The 18,577-nt window shown below is 43.8% G+C and overlaps 1 protein-coding gene across 8 annotated transcripts in view; it reads right to left on the bottom strand.

Annotated features, from left to right (window-relative positions):
* ITPR1 (inositol 1,4,5-trisphosphate receptor type 1) overlaps positions 1–18,577 on the bottom strand; it is a 319,623-nt gene that overhangs the window by 104,519 nt on the left and 196,527 nt on the right. For 4 of the 8 annotated variants that reach the window (XM_067755266.1, XM_067755268.1, XM_067755272.1 and 1 more), the window contains 4 exons: positions 18,255–18,366; positions 14,011–14,043; positions 5,937–5,972; positions 4,673–4,723 (listed from right to left, as the gene is read on the bottom strand). In XM_067755266.1, coding sequence (XP_067611367.1) covers positions 4,673–4,723; positions 5,937–5,972; positions 14,011–14,043; positions 18,255–18,366 — 232 coding nt within the window. The remainder of the gene's footprint in view (positions 1–4,672; positions 4,724–5,936; positions 5,973–14,010; positions 14,044–18,254; positions 18,367–18,577) is intronic. The other 4 variants (XM_067755267.1, XM_067755269.1, XM_067755270.1 and 1 more) reach the window with 2 other exon arrangements.

The following is an 18,577-nucleotide window of genomic DNA, read 5'->3' as shown; positions in this document are numbered from 1 at the left end:
CTCTTCAAAATATGTATTTTGGATATTTTTAAACATTTCCATGATAAAAACTTAAAAATATACATAAATATCAAAGGACTCCTGGGCAGGGGATATAACAAACTGCCGCGATTCCAACCAAAAAAGAAAAAAAAACAAAAAATCCTAACCAAAAACACAACCTTGACTTATTCTCAAATACTAGGCACATTGGTAAAGCAGCACAAAGCAGTGGGATTTATTCTCAGCTCTACTCCTCGTGCAGTCTTACTGAGGGACTCCCAGACCACCTCCCAATCTGGAAGTTTCTACCAGTTAAAGGATATATGGATTTCCCCTGGACCCTTAAGTCCTGGAGTTCCTCTGGCACATCACTGAGAGGTAAGTGGGAAGTCTAGCAGAGAGAAGAGGTGCTGCAATACAGCAAGTCTCTAAAATAGAGACACAGGAGTTCTTCTGAAGAGACCTGCCACTGTAACGGGAGCCAGTGGAGCTTAAAGTGATTTGTTGAGAGGCTCTAAGAGCAGGACTGGAGACTTCAAGGAGGGTGTTTGCAAAACAAGATGGGAGGGAGAAGAGTGTCCTAAGGGTGGTGGGGAGGCAGGACCAGGGAAGAAGGACCAAGGCACAGAAACCTTTAGTTCAACTGTCAAAATGATGTGAGGTCCCAGAGCTACACAGCCTGGCTTTTCTCCTTTGTTAAACGCATGCTGCTGGTCAGACTCCAGGGAAAAATGGAGAGATGGGGTAAACAGGAGAGAGAGAAGGGGGGAAGGCAGTCCTGATTTTTAAATGAAAGTTCAGGCATGAAAAGAAATCTCAATTTTCCTCTCTCCATTCCATCCACAAATACGTCTCTCGTCGTAGTTAAGCAAGGGAGAATGCCTGTAACTAGGACATGAAACTCATTTCGTACTTCGACCACCAGTAAATTCAAGATTCCAAGAGTACTTTCAGTGAAGAAGCTATTTGTGATCTTTAAAAATACTTTCAGGGCTTCCCTGGTGGCGCAGTGGTTGAGAGTCCGCCTGCCGATGCAGGGGACACGGGTTCGTGCCCTGGTCCGGGAAGATCCCACATGCTGCGGAGCGGCTGGGCCCGTGAGCCATGGCCGCTGGGCCTGTGCGTCCGGAGCCTGTGCTCCGCAATGGGAGAGGCCACAACAGTGAGAGGCCCGTGTATCGCAAAAAAAAAAAAAAAAAAAAATACTTTCAAAGTAAGCTGTTTTCAGTATAATATTCTTTAATGGCTTAGGAAACCACATTTTTGTATAAAGATATAGCTTTGCACCAGAACAAACGTTATCAACGCTTTCCAAAGCAGTCATGGAGAGCATGGTGATTCTGAAAGGCTGACTTCACAAGAGAAACACATATTTCAAAGGAATGGTCAAGAAAGCTGACTAAGAAAGAAAAGGGGGAAAGGCAAGGCTACCGCCACATTGAATGTAACAGTACACTAAATACCATTTCCCTCTGTCAACACAATGATGCATCTACTTGATTTTGTTTCTGAAGATACAAACTCTGAGCTCCCCCAGAACGGAGGGTTGGCAGGAAACCATCCCGGTTTTCTATGGGATCCTCTTGGGCACCACAAGAACACTGTTTGAGAGGTAAATGGCTGATCTGAGACCTGTACGCTGCAGCCACAGAGAACAGCCAACATTGCCGCTGTGGCAAGAACCTGGAAGACCACAGGGTTGAATGGTCAAAGGCAGGGTGACTGTCACCAGCCAACAAACATGCCTCCTTTAAGGGAAGACTCGACCAGAGGCTTCACACTACGATTCCACCTAGGACTGGAGTGGCTCAGAGTTTCCGCTCCTCGGGGTTGTGAGGGTCTCATCAGCAAGACCCAGGTCTGTTTGCAATCGAGGAAGCAGGAAGTAGAGAAAGGAGCATATGCCGTCCGGGAACACGTGGACTCCAGGAACAGGAACTTCACATTTATGCAGCCTGGATGCCAACTGAAGTTACAAAGGGATCTCACATTACCATTTTGCCTCTCCTTGCACAGACAAACCCTAGCAGTTACCATAGCAACCAACACATCAAATGGTACCTTTTCCCCCATAAGAGGATATCATGAAATGTGTTCATTATGGAAAACACACACACACACGCTCCACCCTACAAACTTTTAATTTTTTCCCTCTTAATTGTAAGGTTTTTGGCACACATGCACCTCACCTTCACTCCACAAAAAATAAATTTTAAGGCAAGGAGAAAAAAGAGAACATGTGGGATTTGCTTTTTTTTAAAACAAAAAAATGAAAAAACAAGATAAGATTCATTCCCTTTCTGAAAGAATAAAGACTGAAAATTTTAGGTAAAAAAAAAGGGACAGAAAGAGAAAATGCATAAGCATTATTAAAAGTGATGCAAATCCTTAGTGTGAAAACTTAGGTTCAAGGAAAATTCTGTTTTTCTGAGCTCGTGGTTTAATTTAGGAAAAATTAAAATCTGCAGAGAAAAGCCTTCCTAATCATCTTGATATAAATTACTCAACAGCACTAAGCTGTTCACGGCGTACTGGGCTGAGAAAGCTGATTGCAGAGAAGGAAAAAAAAGTCACTTCCCAAAAAACATCACTTCCCCAGCTCTCATATTTGGCCATGCAGCCTTTTCTTCAAAAAGAATACTAGTTTTTCCCCAGCAGTTTATACCTACAGCATGCAAACCAATATCAGATGTTTGTCTCTGGTAAAAAAAATTCTACATTCCACACACATGATTACCTAAGACTGAGAAAAGACAAAGGCAAAGGTGAAGGTTAAGTGTCAGGTGAAAATGGTGAAAAAGGCAGGTCAGTGATGCGGAGTCAAGAAAACAAGCTCCTGCCTTGCAAGTCCGTTCACACGCGTTTCATTCCGTCAATGAAACTCGTGGCTAATGAACTGTGTGGGAACATAGCCCAGCGTTGAACACAGCACTAAGAGTTAAGATCGCAAAGGAGAGGAAAAGTGACCTTTGGGCTCCCAGGTTCCAGCCGCTTAAAAATCAGGTGCTTCAGGAAAGATTACCCTCTCACATGAGCAGTGAGCCTCTCACACCTTAGTCAGCACTAAGGCAGCACCTTGATTTAAAAATACCTTCCTTTTCCTACTCCGGTTGTCTGTCAAATCACTGCTGTGTCTCAGTGTGCAAGGCGACCATGATCATTAATATCCCTTCTCAGAGTCCAGCCACTGTGCTAAGTGCTTCAAGGGCACAGCTCTGGAGAACAGCCATAAGGGATGGAGACTATTACCCGCATTCTACAGCAGGAGAAACTGAGGTTAAATCATGTGCCCCAAATCACACAGCGCGGGCCTGGCAAAGGCAGGCTTGAACCGGTTTCTAATTCCAAAGCTCATGCACTGGAGCAAATCAAACTTAGGGCACGAGAGACAGCTATGTGCCTTTACCGGCTACTTCTAAGACCCAGGACAATTCTTGAAGGACAGGCAAGGATGGAAAAAACAGGAATGCAAGGTGCCCTTGATCAATGAACGGCAGGAGACACTGGAAGCTGGTGGGGAAGGGCTGAATGCCAACTTCCTAGAAGAGCTTCTTTGGTCATAGTCTGAGAAAGCACAATCGCAAGAAATAGGAAAGGACTCGAGATGTGCTGGGACTGAGGCAGGGACTGAAAGCACGTGAGCAGAACAAAGGTGCCCCGGGCACCCACTCATCTCAGACGCACATTCTCCAGGACACTGGTGAACACACTTTCAGGGCAGTACTCGCCACGACTGCCCATTTCCTAACCCTGTGACTTGTGAAATGGAGGGGAAGGCTCTCTTGGCAGGTCAACAGCAGCATTTATAAACATTTACGCGTTAACGCGTGTAAAAGTCTTAGCCTAGGGATCGGCATATGATAGGCACCCAGAAAACCAGGATATCTGGTATTTTCCAGAAATGGGTAACATGCAATCAGTGGTCAGCATGCTAACGATACACGTGGCCTTCTAGGAAATGGCTTAGCAATGCACAATCAGCACCTTAAGGAAGAATCTACCCTTTGGCCTAGAAATTCCCCTTTTTTGAATCTATACACATATGTACACACTTGTCCAGTTCCTCATCAAAGGAAAACATTACAAAGTACTCGTTAATTTGTGGAACTTTAGCCAGTTGTTAACTTTCAAAGACTATCCAAGAAAATGCTTAGATATATTAAAGGACAAAAGCAGGGAAGAAAAGTTATACACTTGGAAGAACCCCAATGACAATGAAAGTGTATCTGCGTGTGTTGCCACACATTCTCACGTGTGCAAAAAGGGGGGCAGAAGAAAATATTAAATCAAGAGCAGCTTTTATAGCTAGGTAGTATAATTATGAACATTTTTTCCATTATACTTGTTTTGTTTATTATACTTTACCCATGATGATCATCCGTTACTTATAGAAAAAAAAAATTTGTTTTTAAGGCTACACTTAAGGAAAAAGCCACTCCAGGAGAAGAAGAGAGGATGTGAAAAGCTGACTTGGTCGTTATTCGGGGACCGGCTGGGTGTAGTGCGCGAACAGGTAGTTTATGGGTAGAACCACCAGTCAGTTTCATTTCTGTAAATGGCTGTGATCGGTCCTGAGCCAATTAATGCTATGACAATGACAACCACCACCACCACCATCCGTCTTTAAGTCACAGCCTGTGGCTGTGGACAGTGCTGTGGTCATTAGCTCCCAACACCCAGGACTACGTACCCTTTTATGGTCCTCCAGTTGCCTCAGGGGTGGACTCGGTTCAACCTCCTGCTAAGCAGGCAGAAATTCCATTTAAGTACGTACAACACTAGGGAGACACTCCCATCTTCAGGATCAGCCACAAATAAAATACACGGAGCATGCGTACATAGCGAAGACTGACACAGAAGGAACACAGGCCTGTGTGAGGCTTTCCCCAGACAGATACCAACGCTCCATTACTTCGATGCCGCTTAACAACGCGCCCATCCCCGACCCTCGGGCACTGTTTAAGATGAACAGGCACATGACTAATACTTCTGGCCAATATTATTTTTTGCACAGATTATGAAAAGGAACTTGAATGTTAGGTACATTTACATGAACCCAAAAGGGGTCATGATGCAAGACTCAACCGGGCAGGTCCTTACATGACTCACACATGCATTACTGCACAGCACATGCGTGAGGACATCAATGCATACACTTCCAAGCAGACACATACATGAGACCTCAGCACTCCCCAGGCCACCAGCACACGGCATTCTAATCAAGGCTACTGATGCTGAAGAGCTCTGATTAGAATATTAGAGAATGGTCGTTCCAAAGCATCCCCACTGGAACTCAGCTATTTGATAAATCAATCTGTTTCATTTCTAAGATCTCCTTTCAGATAAACTACACTTCATTTTAGCTTTGACTCCTGTGATTCTATAACTGTTTCTGAAAGTAAATTTTGATCCTTGGAAATATGCCTCCCCAAAAAGCTTCTCTATAACTTTAGATGTCTTAATTAATTCCAGTCCCTCATTTAGCAAGCTGAGTTAGCGACAGGAAGAACAGAAACAGTGCGCTGTGAAACTACAACTTTATCAGCAGCTTCACCAAAACTATACATGATTATCCAGAACTTCAAACTCCCTTCGTCTCTGCGCAGAACCCAGAGTTCTATTTTGTGTCACAGCAGAAAGGCCTGGACGTTCCAGCATTTCTCAACTGAACATTTCAAGACAGAGATGAACGGTTTTGTGTGAAAACCTTTGGACAGTCACGTGCCCTCACCTGCAGGACCCTGTGGTTTAAGCTCCAGCAACTAAGAAGTTTCTTTCTATACCAAGAGCCACCCGATTACAGCAATGATCAGGCCCCAGGCAGACAAGAGACTTCCCTCCTTGCACCTACCAGCGGGACAGACATTTCCCCAGAACAACTCACACACTCAACCAGGAACACTGACAAGCACCCGTATTTGCTGGCGCTGCGAATACAGGTGAGCAGCACACACCTCGGTGGAGTTCTCAGGAGCCGGAGTTTGGGGCAGCTAGTTGGGAGTAAAATGAAGCATGTTAGTTACAGCACGTGCATCTCATGGGCCGCGAAAAGTCCAGAGACCAACACTCAAGGACGAAACATGGAGGGCAAGATCAATGATGAGGTGACAGAGCTGCCACATCCACTGAAAGGGGCTTCAGCCACTGAGGGCAGGAGACACCCTCCCTTTTGAACTGAACTGAATGTGCTTGTGTTGGGAGAGACAACTGGCCTGAGATGGGAAAACAGATTTAAATTAAGGTAAGAAAAAAGTCTACCACTGATCAAGAAGGAAGTATGCCTTAAAAAAAAAAAAAAAACGATGTCAAAGGAAGAACTACTGCACATCTACGTTTTGTTCGTCCACAGAGAGGAAAAGTGATAGAGCGTATCCCCACAGAGGCTCAGGGAGGGGAGAAGTGTGTGCGTAATGACAACAGGGGCCTCAGGTGCAGCCCCCTCCCCGGAGTCCCGAGGCCCTTGCAAAGTCTGTACCACCACTCGCCCGTGACAAGCTTCTTCCGTGGGCAGGTGCGTCCTCCTGGGTCTCTCCTTTCCCCACATCCCGGCCCTGAATCAGAGGGTAAGACCCGAGGCTCCAGCTTAGGGACTGAAAAAGCCTCTCTGCTCCAGCAGCTCTGGGAGGAGACAGGAAGGCTCCTGGCTGCAGGGTTACCTGGCTGGTCACTCGCCCCTCCACGTACTTCCCTCAGGGCTCCAGGGCCTGGGGTCCCCGGAGCCACCCCCACCATTCCATGTAGACAGCCCACTCCTCTGACTGCCCCTCAACTTCATTACACCCAACCCATACCTGAGAGACAAGATGATGGCCCTGAGGAAAATGAAAGGCAATTGCGAGGGTGCACGTGGCAGCTAAAAAGTCCACAGTTTCACGTGGCAGCAGCACCACGAATCTGTCCCCCGGAGGGCACGTGCTTGGAGGAGGGACTGACATCAGATGTAACCGCCAGACCCCACCCTGGGCTGCCCGGGACCAAAGTCACGCACCGGGCACGGCTGGCTGCTTCAAGGTGCGGTCTGGGGCCATGGAACGAAGCCAAGGCTCACGCTGCAACTGAGTGACCTTGGCCTCCTTCGGCGGGACTCCAGCAACACAGCACACCTCCCGGGAGGCCAAAGCGTGGCTGTCAGGTGTGAGCCAGCACAGGTGCTGAAAGCACGAGGTGGGGAGGCTGGAAGCTGTGAAATCTGGCGGGGTCTCAACCCAGCTCAACACTTGATACCCCTTTTCATGGTTTGATCCCCAAGATAGAAAAAAATGCTCTTCATATAAGACTGTTATTATGTAACCTAATGATTTCTCTTTTTTTTTTTTTTTTTTTTTTCTATTTGCCAACAGGTAAAATGAAGTAAAGATACAGGGGCTCTCTTTAAGGACAAAGATTAAACTAATTTAAGAAGGACAAGGAGGCATAGGTGGGGAGTTGCTCACTGGATTCCGGACAGAAGAGCTTTCAGACCTGAGCGCAGCTCCACTAGCCTCAGGGAGAAAATTTCCCTCCGACGTGCTTCGCTTCCTGTTGGGGTCGGGAAGCACAGAGTGGTAGCAAGGACTTGAGTGTGGTGAGGAAAATAAAACCAGAGCTCAGGCGTATGTGTTTTCCAGATAATATAAACAATATCACGATCCAAGAACGCACTTTAACTCTATCCTTACATCCTGTATGCTTTAGGCTAAAGAATTAAAACTGTGCAAACACTCGTGCCATCTGCTCTTAGTGCAAAAAGGACACATAAGAAAAAGTAGAACTAAAGCAACTTCCCATGCATTTTAGAGCAGTCAGAGATACAGATGGGAAAAGTACTATCTTTTACAATTGGCTTTGGCCACATTTCACCAACATATCCTTTATACTGATTCTGTATGATCAGAACAAAAGAATTATAGGCAGGGATTGACTGTAGGAAACTACAGAGCTATCCTCTTACTCCCTTGCCCATCAAAATAAAAGTTAAAGAAAAAGAAGACGACGGAATGGAAGGAAGTAGCGTGTCTTTTTAAAATTCTCGTCTGAGATCTCTTTGTCCAAAGAAGCACCTTGAATTCTTTCGGAATGTTCATGGGTAGTATACAGCTATTTCTTACACACTCAGAGATCAGTCGTTTCTGATATGTTTTATGATTGTACTGACACTCTATTGCCTCCCTCAACTGCTGTCATGTTAGTTTTCGTTTAATTTTTAGAACAAAAATTACAGTTACTGATCTTTTCCCTAGAACATTACAGAAAGACTTTTGAGACAACAGAAAATTTTTTGCTGCTTCAGGAATCACTATTTAAACAGAGGACAATTTTTTAACGCTATCCATTCAGGCAACAGAATAGAAAAACTGACAGCAGTGGACAGGTATCATGCGACCGTGGCTCATGCAGGCGCTGGCGCTCTGTGTGACCCTCAGGCAGTCACTGAACCTCTCTGGGCTTCCACTTCCTGACCTGTAGTTCAAGGAGACTTGAGCTTATTATTTAAGATTCCTTTCCAACTAAAACATTAAGTAATGCTTGGTATATTTTCAGTAAACTTCATTCCGTAAATATCTAACAGGCAAGTTCTCTAAATAATACAGCACAATAGGACATAAAATGATTTCAGGCATCGAAAAGGCCAAACCAAGCGTATAATTTGGTAAAATAACCAATGGCCTTTACCAGCACTGCTTCCTATGAGGATTTCACCTGTATTTCTGGGAGGATAGGCTCTTTTACGGCAGTAAGCCACACTTTTGAAAAAGATAAGCATATTAATAAGCTATATATGTTCAAATCAGATAACAGCTACATAAATACAATATATATGATCCAAAGCAAAAGATAATTTTGGTAAAAGAATGAAATGATTTTCTCAACATATTTTTAATATCAAAGTAACTTTTTTTTTTTACATGAAAGGTAATTCTCAGTGACCACATAGTAAGGGAGACTCTTCTGAGAAAATGAGTATTTCTACATTCCCCAGGTCTTGTCTTTCACGACCTCATCTCAGGATCAGTCACTATAATCAGATGCTGACACCTCCAGTCAAGGTGAAGTCTCCCCAAATGAACAGGTGACTGGCAGTGGTCCGATGCTGCCTGGTTTTGAACTTGGGAACCAACTATTGCCCTCTATTGCCTCTGCATATTTCTTCTTGGATCTTACGTCTTCTCAGTGCTTTTAGACAAGGTCAGCAAAATCAAACTTCACAGGAAAAAGATTTCAAATGACTGGCTTTGAAACAGAAATTCAAAATGAACCTCAAGGTCCAGAATCCCAAGTGTCCTTCCCAGATGAGGCCACGAATCAGGTCATCGTAACTACGGCACTTGAGTAGTAACTTGATTCGTGCAGGTAAGATGCTGAAACACTCGCTTTCTATACATAATGTACCTGACATTTTATCCGGGGATGGATTTCTACTACAAATGAAGGAAATTATACTTTGCCATTCTTAAAAAAAAACCCACAGACTTCTGAGGGTTCCTATTTGTGGTGTGTGTACAACGGCACATCCTCACATACGTCCATACCGTACGTACATACATATACACATCCGTTTCATGCGTGCCTGTTACAGGCCAACACAGAGCAGAGCCGCTTAAAACACACTGTTTCCTGCTGCCATCAACATGAATCCTTCTCCCCTGGGCTTCTAGAATTTTCCTTTGAAATAAGATGTCTCCTTCCATGGGCCACTCCTAGCAGAGGTTGAATATAGTTCAAGAAATGAGACTGTACTATAGATCTAATTATCAGCACAGCAAAGAGAATTTACCATCTCCAATCCCCTGAATCAGCCTTCAGTTCCTTTCACCCACTCCATCTCAGAGAAGGGAAAAAATAAATAAACAGCGAACGGCCTCGCAAATATGTTTGCTGGGTCCTGGCCTTCATGAGCCTTTGAAAACCCACATTAAGAGAACAGAATGCCTGAAAGAAAACTGAGCTAAAATAGCAGTTACCTAACGTTTTAGCAGGGCAATTTTAAATCTTCACATTTGCTAACACAATGCCGTTTACTAATGGCATTTGTTTTTAGAAACAAAGTAAGAAATACACATTATCTAGTTCCAACGATGAAGTTTCACCTGTATCTTATAGAACAAGATCACCTGAACCCAAAAGTAAAATTCATTTTCAAAAACCACATTCTGACTTGACTGAATTATACAACTTCTGTCATTATGGAATCATCTCAGCATTTAAAAAAAAAGGAAAAAAGAGAAAGAAAACAAAACTTCCCCAGATTCTGCAATAGCTCCTGTATGCTCCGACTTGAGCCCACTTGCTCTATGGCTGCCAGTGTCTAACAGTAAACAGCCCCGCTGCATTTATTGGCAATTACTGCTGAAGGTCACACATCAGCAGCGAGCCTAAATTCCAGGAAAAAGAGAAGCTCTTATGTAACTGCCGCCTGAATGTTGGCAGGTGCCCAACCCAGCAGTTCACAGCAATGTAAAAAAGTAGGACACCTCCACCCTGGGTTGGATGTCATGAGAACGCCCCCTGAAGGTGAAATTGAATAATTCTTGGGTTTCTCTTCTCTGTTTTCTACCCCCCCTCCCCGAATTTTACTGGCAGTGGCCTCCTTTGCTTGCAGACGCAGTTCTCGGTGGCAGAAGCTGAGGACTCAATATATAGGCAGATACAGGCAGGCTGCTGCCACCCTAACAAGCGGTAACACCAATCCTCCCACTTGCTTTTTTGCTGCAATGCAAGGAGCTGAAGTTGCCAGCTGCCACCAGTGGCTCTGGAGAGGTCAGGGTTCCAAGCGACAGTGATTAAATGGGGATCATATCTCAAATAGGAAGAAATGCAGCGTGTCCACTGAGCTACCGCACACACTTTCGAAACACGCCCTCCTTTCCAAAGACGCACACGTGAAAATGACGTAGGTTACCGTGCTGCCCACCGCCTCGGCCTGAAGTTGGAGTGCTGCATCAAAATCATCCCTTTGTTTAGTCCAGAAATGTACAGTTTAGAAAAGTGACAAACATGCTCACCTGCCAGTGGTCCTCACGGTGTGACCTGACCTCCTAAGCTGTTACCTGACCTCCCTGCTCAGGTACAAGTCTCTAAGTTACATGGTCTCATGACCCCAAGTGCTTCACCTTCCTGTATTTCTCATGGTTGATGGCTGTCACTTAGCATTAATTTGGATTATCGTCTGTCACCTCCACAGAACCGTAAACTCCAGAAGGGCAGACACTGTGCCTATTTGGACCCAACTTCCCTAGTCAACGCGCCTGGGATGGAACAGGCACTCAGGTATTAGTCACATGAACGAATGTCTCAAGCAGCCATCAGTGTCTGTTTAAAGCCAAGAATGGGTAGATGAGGGAACTTTCTGGGCGGATAGAAACAGTCCCCATCTTGATTTGTGTGTGTCTATAGGTAACAATTCGTCGAGATACAAACTTAAGAATAAGCTGAATGGACACTAATGGAAGCAGCTCCCTACGCTTCTCCCCTCATTCGCCCTCTCCCTGCCCCCTAAGGAAAAGGTAAAATCAGGAGGTAAGGATGGAGACCCCGCCTATTTGCAAAAACTGATAATAATAATAATAAAGAAAAGAAAGAAAACCCTCCTTTTCCTGGTTTCAAATGAAATTTTACTCCAGAAGACAGCTGGGAAGGCTCCCACCATGCACTTTTCTTGCAGGGACTCTGATTCTGTCCTCACTTCACCCTCTTTTCTCAGAGCACAGACAGAGACTCGGACAATGCTGTGCTTTTTTTCCAAGCCGTTCACTGCACATCTCCTCTCTCACGATGCTCAACAGGCCTTTGTCACTGAAGAGTGGTGGTCCTTCCCCAATCCAGGGACCATGGCTCTCCAGATATGCCGTACCCTGCTCAGGGGCTATTCCCCAGCACGTTTCAAGGTTGAAGTGCTGGTTTGCAATTTAGGTGGGAGGCCTTGCCCGTACCACGGGCCAGCGTGAACTCTCATTAAGTTTCTTAATGGAGTTTCTGCAGAACTCCAGCTGTGGGTTGCCGGTTTTCACCCACACACATGGACAAAAGGCTTGGTGGGAGAGAAACCTCAGGAGCTGCGGTTGTTTCCAGAACAGACATGGATAATAAAGGCCAATCAGGCATCTCTGCTTAGAGGGCCAGATCCGACAGGCTGAGGACCTGGGGACACTGTTGGTGCTCCAGGGCTCTGTGGGTTGCCAGGGATAACAACGGAGAGGGGATCCACAGTTGCTTCCTCAGGGAATTTTCAAAGAATCCAAGTGGCTGCCAGAACATTCTTCTTTTATAAACAGACAGTATTCTATTTCCTAGTGGATAATTATAAACACACCTGCTCCAACTGTGGAATCTTTCCATAAGCGAGCAGTAAACTCCCAGCCAGGAGACCCAAGTTCTATCTTGAGCAAAGCAAACACATCAAATGATTACTATGCTGCAAAACAGTATATTAATAACACTGCAGACTCCGATTAGGGAAGGTTTTCCTTTCCTGGCTTAATTTGTCTTTAAGCAAATAGAAACTCAACCTCAATATTTCAGAGGAAAAATTCAAATTAGAGAGGCATTTACAACTCTAGGGAGAAACAAGAGTGTCGAAGGGTGCCAACATGAAAATTCAGCATGAGACGTTCTGCTGGCATACAAATAACCCGGAAGACAGAAGACCAAACAGGAAGGAGCAAAAATCACTGTAGTTAAAGTAGTTAAACCCCTGTACAACCTTTTGTTTTTCTCACCCTCTCTCCATCCCAAAGAAGCACGGACTCCTCACCTGTTCATGCCGACCGATTTAAGGAAAAGTCTGCACTTACAGAATCTACCACGGCTGAACAGTAAGCGCTCCAGGCCAGCAGCTGAGCCAGCAGTACTAGTTCTGCTTTAGCCGCGATCTATCTGTGTGAGCTAGCACCACTCACTTAACCTCTCTGAGCTCTATGCCTGAGGGAACTGGACCAAATTTATAACCGCTTGTGTCACTTTCAGTTTTAAGTCTGTGATTCAAACTCTCCTTAGGTACACCTGAACCACCTCTTAGTATTTCTGAAATTATGGGGGTAGATATTAGAGCAGGCCTCATATTCTATTTGGTAGCTCTATCCCACCAAAATAAGGTATTAATCGTTCTACCAAAAGAATGAACAGATACTTAAAGAAGTAGACCAGAAAATTAATTTTTAAAAGTCAGATAAAAGTGTTTTCCAGTCTGCTTCAATTTACTAAGCAATTAAACTCCCTCAATTATATGCATTAATTCCCCTCATTAATCCTTTCTATTATCATTTACCAAACATGTATCACATCCTACAGATATGGCAAGAAATGTTGAAAAATATTCATAGGAGAGAAAATATTTAAGATACCCTCAAATCCCACACACAATGGCCACTCATCAGTCTCCCGGGTCATTCTGGGTAAATGAAACTAATTTGATACATAAGTATAGAAACCATCAGATGACATTTCAATTTCTTGATCTCTAGTTGGTTTTTCTAGAAGAGAACCCAGGGATATTGTACATTCCTAATCCCACCACAAGCCAGCAGCTGGCAAGTCTCAACCAGGGCTGTGGAATTTGCACGGCACTTTGACAAAATTTTATATGACCCCTCACACTTAACACTTCCAACATGGAGGCCAAGAGAGCAGTGGTTTGGTTTTTCTTTGACTACTTCCACACTATACCAATGTAGTTATTTCTTTTTGCATGGGTGCTTCACATATGGACAGAAAAGCTCCTCATGGTAATATCGACACTCAGTTTCAGAGATATGTTACTAGCCAGTGTCAACCACAAATTCAGTTGAGATTCTAGACAGTGAAGGACTGACATCTTATCACAGCTTAGAAAATCTTTATCTAGACTCAGATGGGATCTCCAAAGACAAATGGCAAACAAACTCATGGGAAATGCTAACACAAACACAAAGGACTCGACTCACTCCCAGAGGCAACACTACACAAAGTCAGATACTAGACGCTGCAGAGACTAGGGGACAGATCACAGAGTTCACTGGCAGAGGGTCATGGAAACATCACCATGGGACACTTAAAAAAAAATGAAATTAGGACCTCTGCATTTTCCAATTCATCAATGGAAATCAGCTGGAAAAGAAAAAGGGGGGGGGAGAAAAAGAAGGAAGTGTTAGAAAAGGAAATACGAGCGAGCTAAGTGTTAGAAACTTTGTCATTGTATTCTTATCACCGACTCAGGTTGAAGCATCATGACCATCTTAAGAGGCGCAGGCGTTCTCGACACCGGCGCACCTCACCCTGACATCTGCTCTGCAATGCTCTGCTCCGGAACAAACGGGCAGGGTGCTGCCACCCTTTGTTCACATGCCAGGTATCAAACCTCGCAGGTCACTTAACCAAGAGCCCAGGACAGCACCTTTGCACTCTCTTGTAGAGAGAACCCTTGAACTGAGCTGTGGGCAAGGGCAAGTTCCCCAATCAAGAACCATGTCCTTTCAGAAGAGGATGGCAAGGAGTAGAGTCAAAGGCTAAACACTGATCAACTCAGCTTAGGACAAAATTCTTTCTTTGGACTCATCTTCCCATTCAGTGGGGGAGGCGGGAGTCTGCGGTCCAAATTATCACTGGACTAAATCAGATCCAACTTCAATTTAAGTAGTAAGACCAACATATACCAAGCCAGAAGCTCCGAATCCTGATACTGTTGACGATTAAAGAGAACAGATTTCCCCTAAGGTGATTAGTGCCTACCCAAGTGATAGTAGTAACAAGTAAATGATTTATTAGCATCAAGTTCAAGAAAAAGAAAAAACAAAAGCACTAATCACCATTATGCTTGTTTGATGATAGATGGATGATCCACAAAATGTACTAAATGTTATGTTTCATTAACATTTAGTACATTTTGCAAATTTAAACTCCTATTAGCAACACTGGTAGCTGGAAATGTTAATAGTTTATTCACCTAGAGAAAAGAAGCACCGGTAATTAACAGGGGACTGACAATTCGTATGAAATGAAAACCCTGATGTTACTTAAGGTCAAAAGCTCTCTAGTAGTATAACAGCTACTATTATTCAGAAGAAAAAAATGGACTTTAAATAAATTGTCGGCCTTTCACATTAATTGTTGGCCTCTGAATTTCTTTCCAAATCCCTGTGACTAGTAACTTAAATAAAAAGTAGCTTAATAAAAATCCTACAGTAGATTACAGAGTAGCCAGTATATAAAATAATTACGCTTTCCTTTCAAGCAGGGTCTAAGAGCTTAAAGATGTTCTATGAGTTATAGAGAGATTCAGGTTAAATTTTAGAGATATTTAGCTACGGGAGGTTATTTTTTTTAATGGTTTAATCTGTAAATTAAAAGCAGAGTTTAGTAGGCACTGCACACACAGAATGGTTGCAAAGTCCTGATTTTAAAGTTGATTAACTTTGAATACATTGGACAGAAAAACACAAGAATCACACAAAAATGTATTCCATCGTTATTTTGGTGATCCTTTGAAACATTCCTTTATTTTACATTTGCCACTCTTTGGGAAATATGGCTGGTCCTTTGCATTTTAGAGACACAATAGTAAAAGAGGACTTATTTAATTCCTAAATGATCATGATTAAATTCTGTGACCATCTTCTTTGTCCAGCCCTTACCTTTCCATCATATGTCATACTTCTTGGATGGGCACATCTCAGGCAATGAACCAAGACAAGTGGACTGACCACTGGCTTCTCACGGATCTGACTCCTAGGGCCTGACGCAAACCACAGGTGATACCAGAGCCCAGTGGACCAGATCCATGACCATGAAGGCTCAGGACAGGGCAGGGAGGAGAACAGCCCTGGATGTCCCACGAGGGTGTTAGTCATGGGACAAGTTCCACTTAAGAAGCAACTAATAGAAAAATGGCGCCAAGAAGACAGAAACGGCATTCACGTTTGCCCTTGTGTCCCAAGCACGCAGTCCAAAGGACACCTCATTTGTTTTATCGACTAATGCCCACGGGTTCGCCTAAGAAAGGTTATTGCTTTGGGTCTGGGTTCCTTCCACCCTTGAAAGAGTCAGGCTGTCCCATACGTCACGCTTCTTTAGTCAAACAGGGGCAGCCAGCACACCATCAAAGGCATTTTCCAAAAGCCTTCGTGAAACTGGACAGAGTGGATACCAACAACCAAACTGGAAGAAACAGAAATCGTTTAACAGCCTCCACCCCCTTTTAAAGCGAATGGTTAAGGAGCCTTTTCCAGCAGTCGGAGCCTGGGCCCAGAAGCTTGGCACACACGTGCTGCCGGTCAGGAGCTGCTGACTAGCACGGGTTTCCAGAAGGTCTTCCTTGGTGGTAGAGCATTTCCCATACTTGCTTATAGTACTTTCACTCTCAACAAGGGGGACGACAGCTCCAATCAGACTGGAGAGAAATGTCATCCTGCCTCCCAGCCTCTATCTGCTAGGGTATGACTCATTTCTTCACCAGCTGAAAAGGGATTTGAGCTACAGCCTAAGAACCTCTTCTCAACTCTGATAACTCTTTGATAGTGACCTCCATCTGCTGCCCTCTTGAAGCCCTGGCTCCGTCACTCTCCATGAGCTTTCTCACAGGCAGTGGTACAACATCTCAGGTCTGCTGTCTCCCAGAGGCCCTGACGGTGTTCTCCCTGTTGGCACTACTGGGTAGTGAAAGGGAGCAGGGAAGCACACCTCTACACGGCCCCAAAGACCCCGGTGTACTTTTCTGTTCGGCAGCAAACACTTGACCAACTCCTAGTACTTCTACTTTCCATGTTATAAAAAAAAAACTTCAGAGAAATAAAAGTATAATCACAACTTGAAAAATTCACTGGAGCTGAGACACAGAGTTTACCTTAAGTACCTTGGGTATAGAAAGAAACAGATATTCTCAAGAAGAGAAAATTGTGGTCTCCACATTTTAAAATCAAGTTCTCTGCCCCAGAGGTGCTAATATATTCACAGCTGGTTAAGGTCCCTTTGGTGGATTTTATTGTATTATGGAGAGTGAATTTCTATAACTAGAGTCATATTTTTAAAACATTTCTTAAATCTCACCTTAAGAAAAATAAACATCTTGTGGAATAAATGGTTATTACTTACTTATTTGCTACGTGTATTCTCTATTACTGCCCACCCCCCGCCTTGTTTTAGTGCAAGACCTACCTAGCTGTCTACACAGGTGTTGTACGGACTGGTCATCTCATTACTTCCCACTTGTACCAGTGTTCTTTGCTTTTATATTTATAAACTCTTTTCTGGCAGGTTTCCTACACAAAATTCCTCCTGAGTTATAAACACTTATTTTCGAATTAAGCGACACTTATTCCAGTTTTAATTTATACATTGTACAAATTTAGAGTGACGTTTAAAAGCCTTGGGTTTGGGGGCAGTGGAGAAATGTATACCACAAAAAGGACTGCATACCTTTCACACATTAAATTGCTCTAATATTAATGACAGATGTTGCTTAGGTTAGAAAGCAAGATTCTGACACACTTTTACACTTGCAAAAATCTGGCTGTCACCATCCCTTTTGATGAGGACGACTGTGATTTAATTACCAAGGCTTCTTCACAGAGATGAATGAGTTACTGTGTATATGACAAGTCAGTGATATCAGCACATTTACATGCTAGGAAAATGCTGACAGAAGTGGCTTGAAGACAATGAACATTATTACCTTCAAATGAAGACTGGTGAGATTTAAACTCAGGCCCATGCTTTTTTGCTGGGGGCAGAAAGGAAGAGCAATGGGGCTCTTTTTACCCCACTTGGACCAAAATCGGGGGTGTGAGGGCTGTTCTCTGTACATCATTGCTCACTGCATGTGCTAAGAAGTCTCATGTCCTAGGGATGGTCCATTTCCCAATCTCAACTAGAAAAGGTGACATGTTTGTCCGTCTTCATTCCAGTTAGAACTGGAGGCAGTTTCTTCATACACTGGAAGGATTGTGTAACATCTCACCAGAAAGAAGCAAGTAAACCCACAGGTATGCTTAGCTGGAACCCAAAGTTCAGGAACACACACCTTGATACACAAGAGGCATTTGCATTCTCATTGGGAATTTAAACATACGGAAAATCTTGCTGTTGCTGTTTTTCTGATTATAGATTGTATGGCAAGCAGCCTGTAAGAGACAACTACGTATATATGGCTTTAAGGAGACAGTCGTACGATTTAGCTACCTTCAGGGCAGGATAAATAGCTTTAAAAAAAAAAAAATTAACCCCCTCAGTGAATATGCCTGAACTAAGGTGGATTTCTAACCGCTCCCACTCCACTTCAATTTAATAGCAAAACCTAGTTTTAACATGAAAATAAAATGCAGTACCTTTTCTCCATAGCCTCTATCTTTGGTCATCATTTCTCGGAGGGTCTGTAGGACCTTAATGCAGAGTTTCTCCTCATTCTCCTCTAGCAGCTGTTTAGTGTGCTTTATTAACCTGAATGGAGGGGAAAACCACGGATTACAGCCCTGAAATGATCTTTGAATTTAAAAAAAAAAAAACACACTTGACAATCAACTTATTGTAACTAGTCATTTAATGAACAAATATTTACCAAGGGCTCCCAGGTTAAACGGGCTTCCGGGCCTTCGCTGCACTAAGAACAGCCCGTTGGTGTCTCAATAGTGACACCTGCTGGTCGGTAACA

The sequence above is a fragment of the Pseudorca crassidens genome, chromosome 10, assembly GCF_039906515.1.
Source record: "Pseudorca crassidens isolate mPseCra1 chromosome 10, mPseCra1.hap1, whole genome shotgun sequence".
Lineage (NCBI taxonomy): Eukaryota > Metazoa > Chordata > Mammalia > Artiodactyla > Delphinidae > Pseudorca > Pseudorca crassidens.
This window is presented reverse-complemented; position numbering and strand designations above follow the sequence as displayed.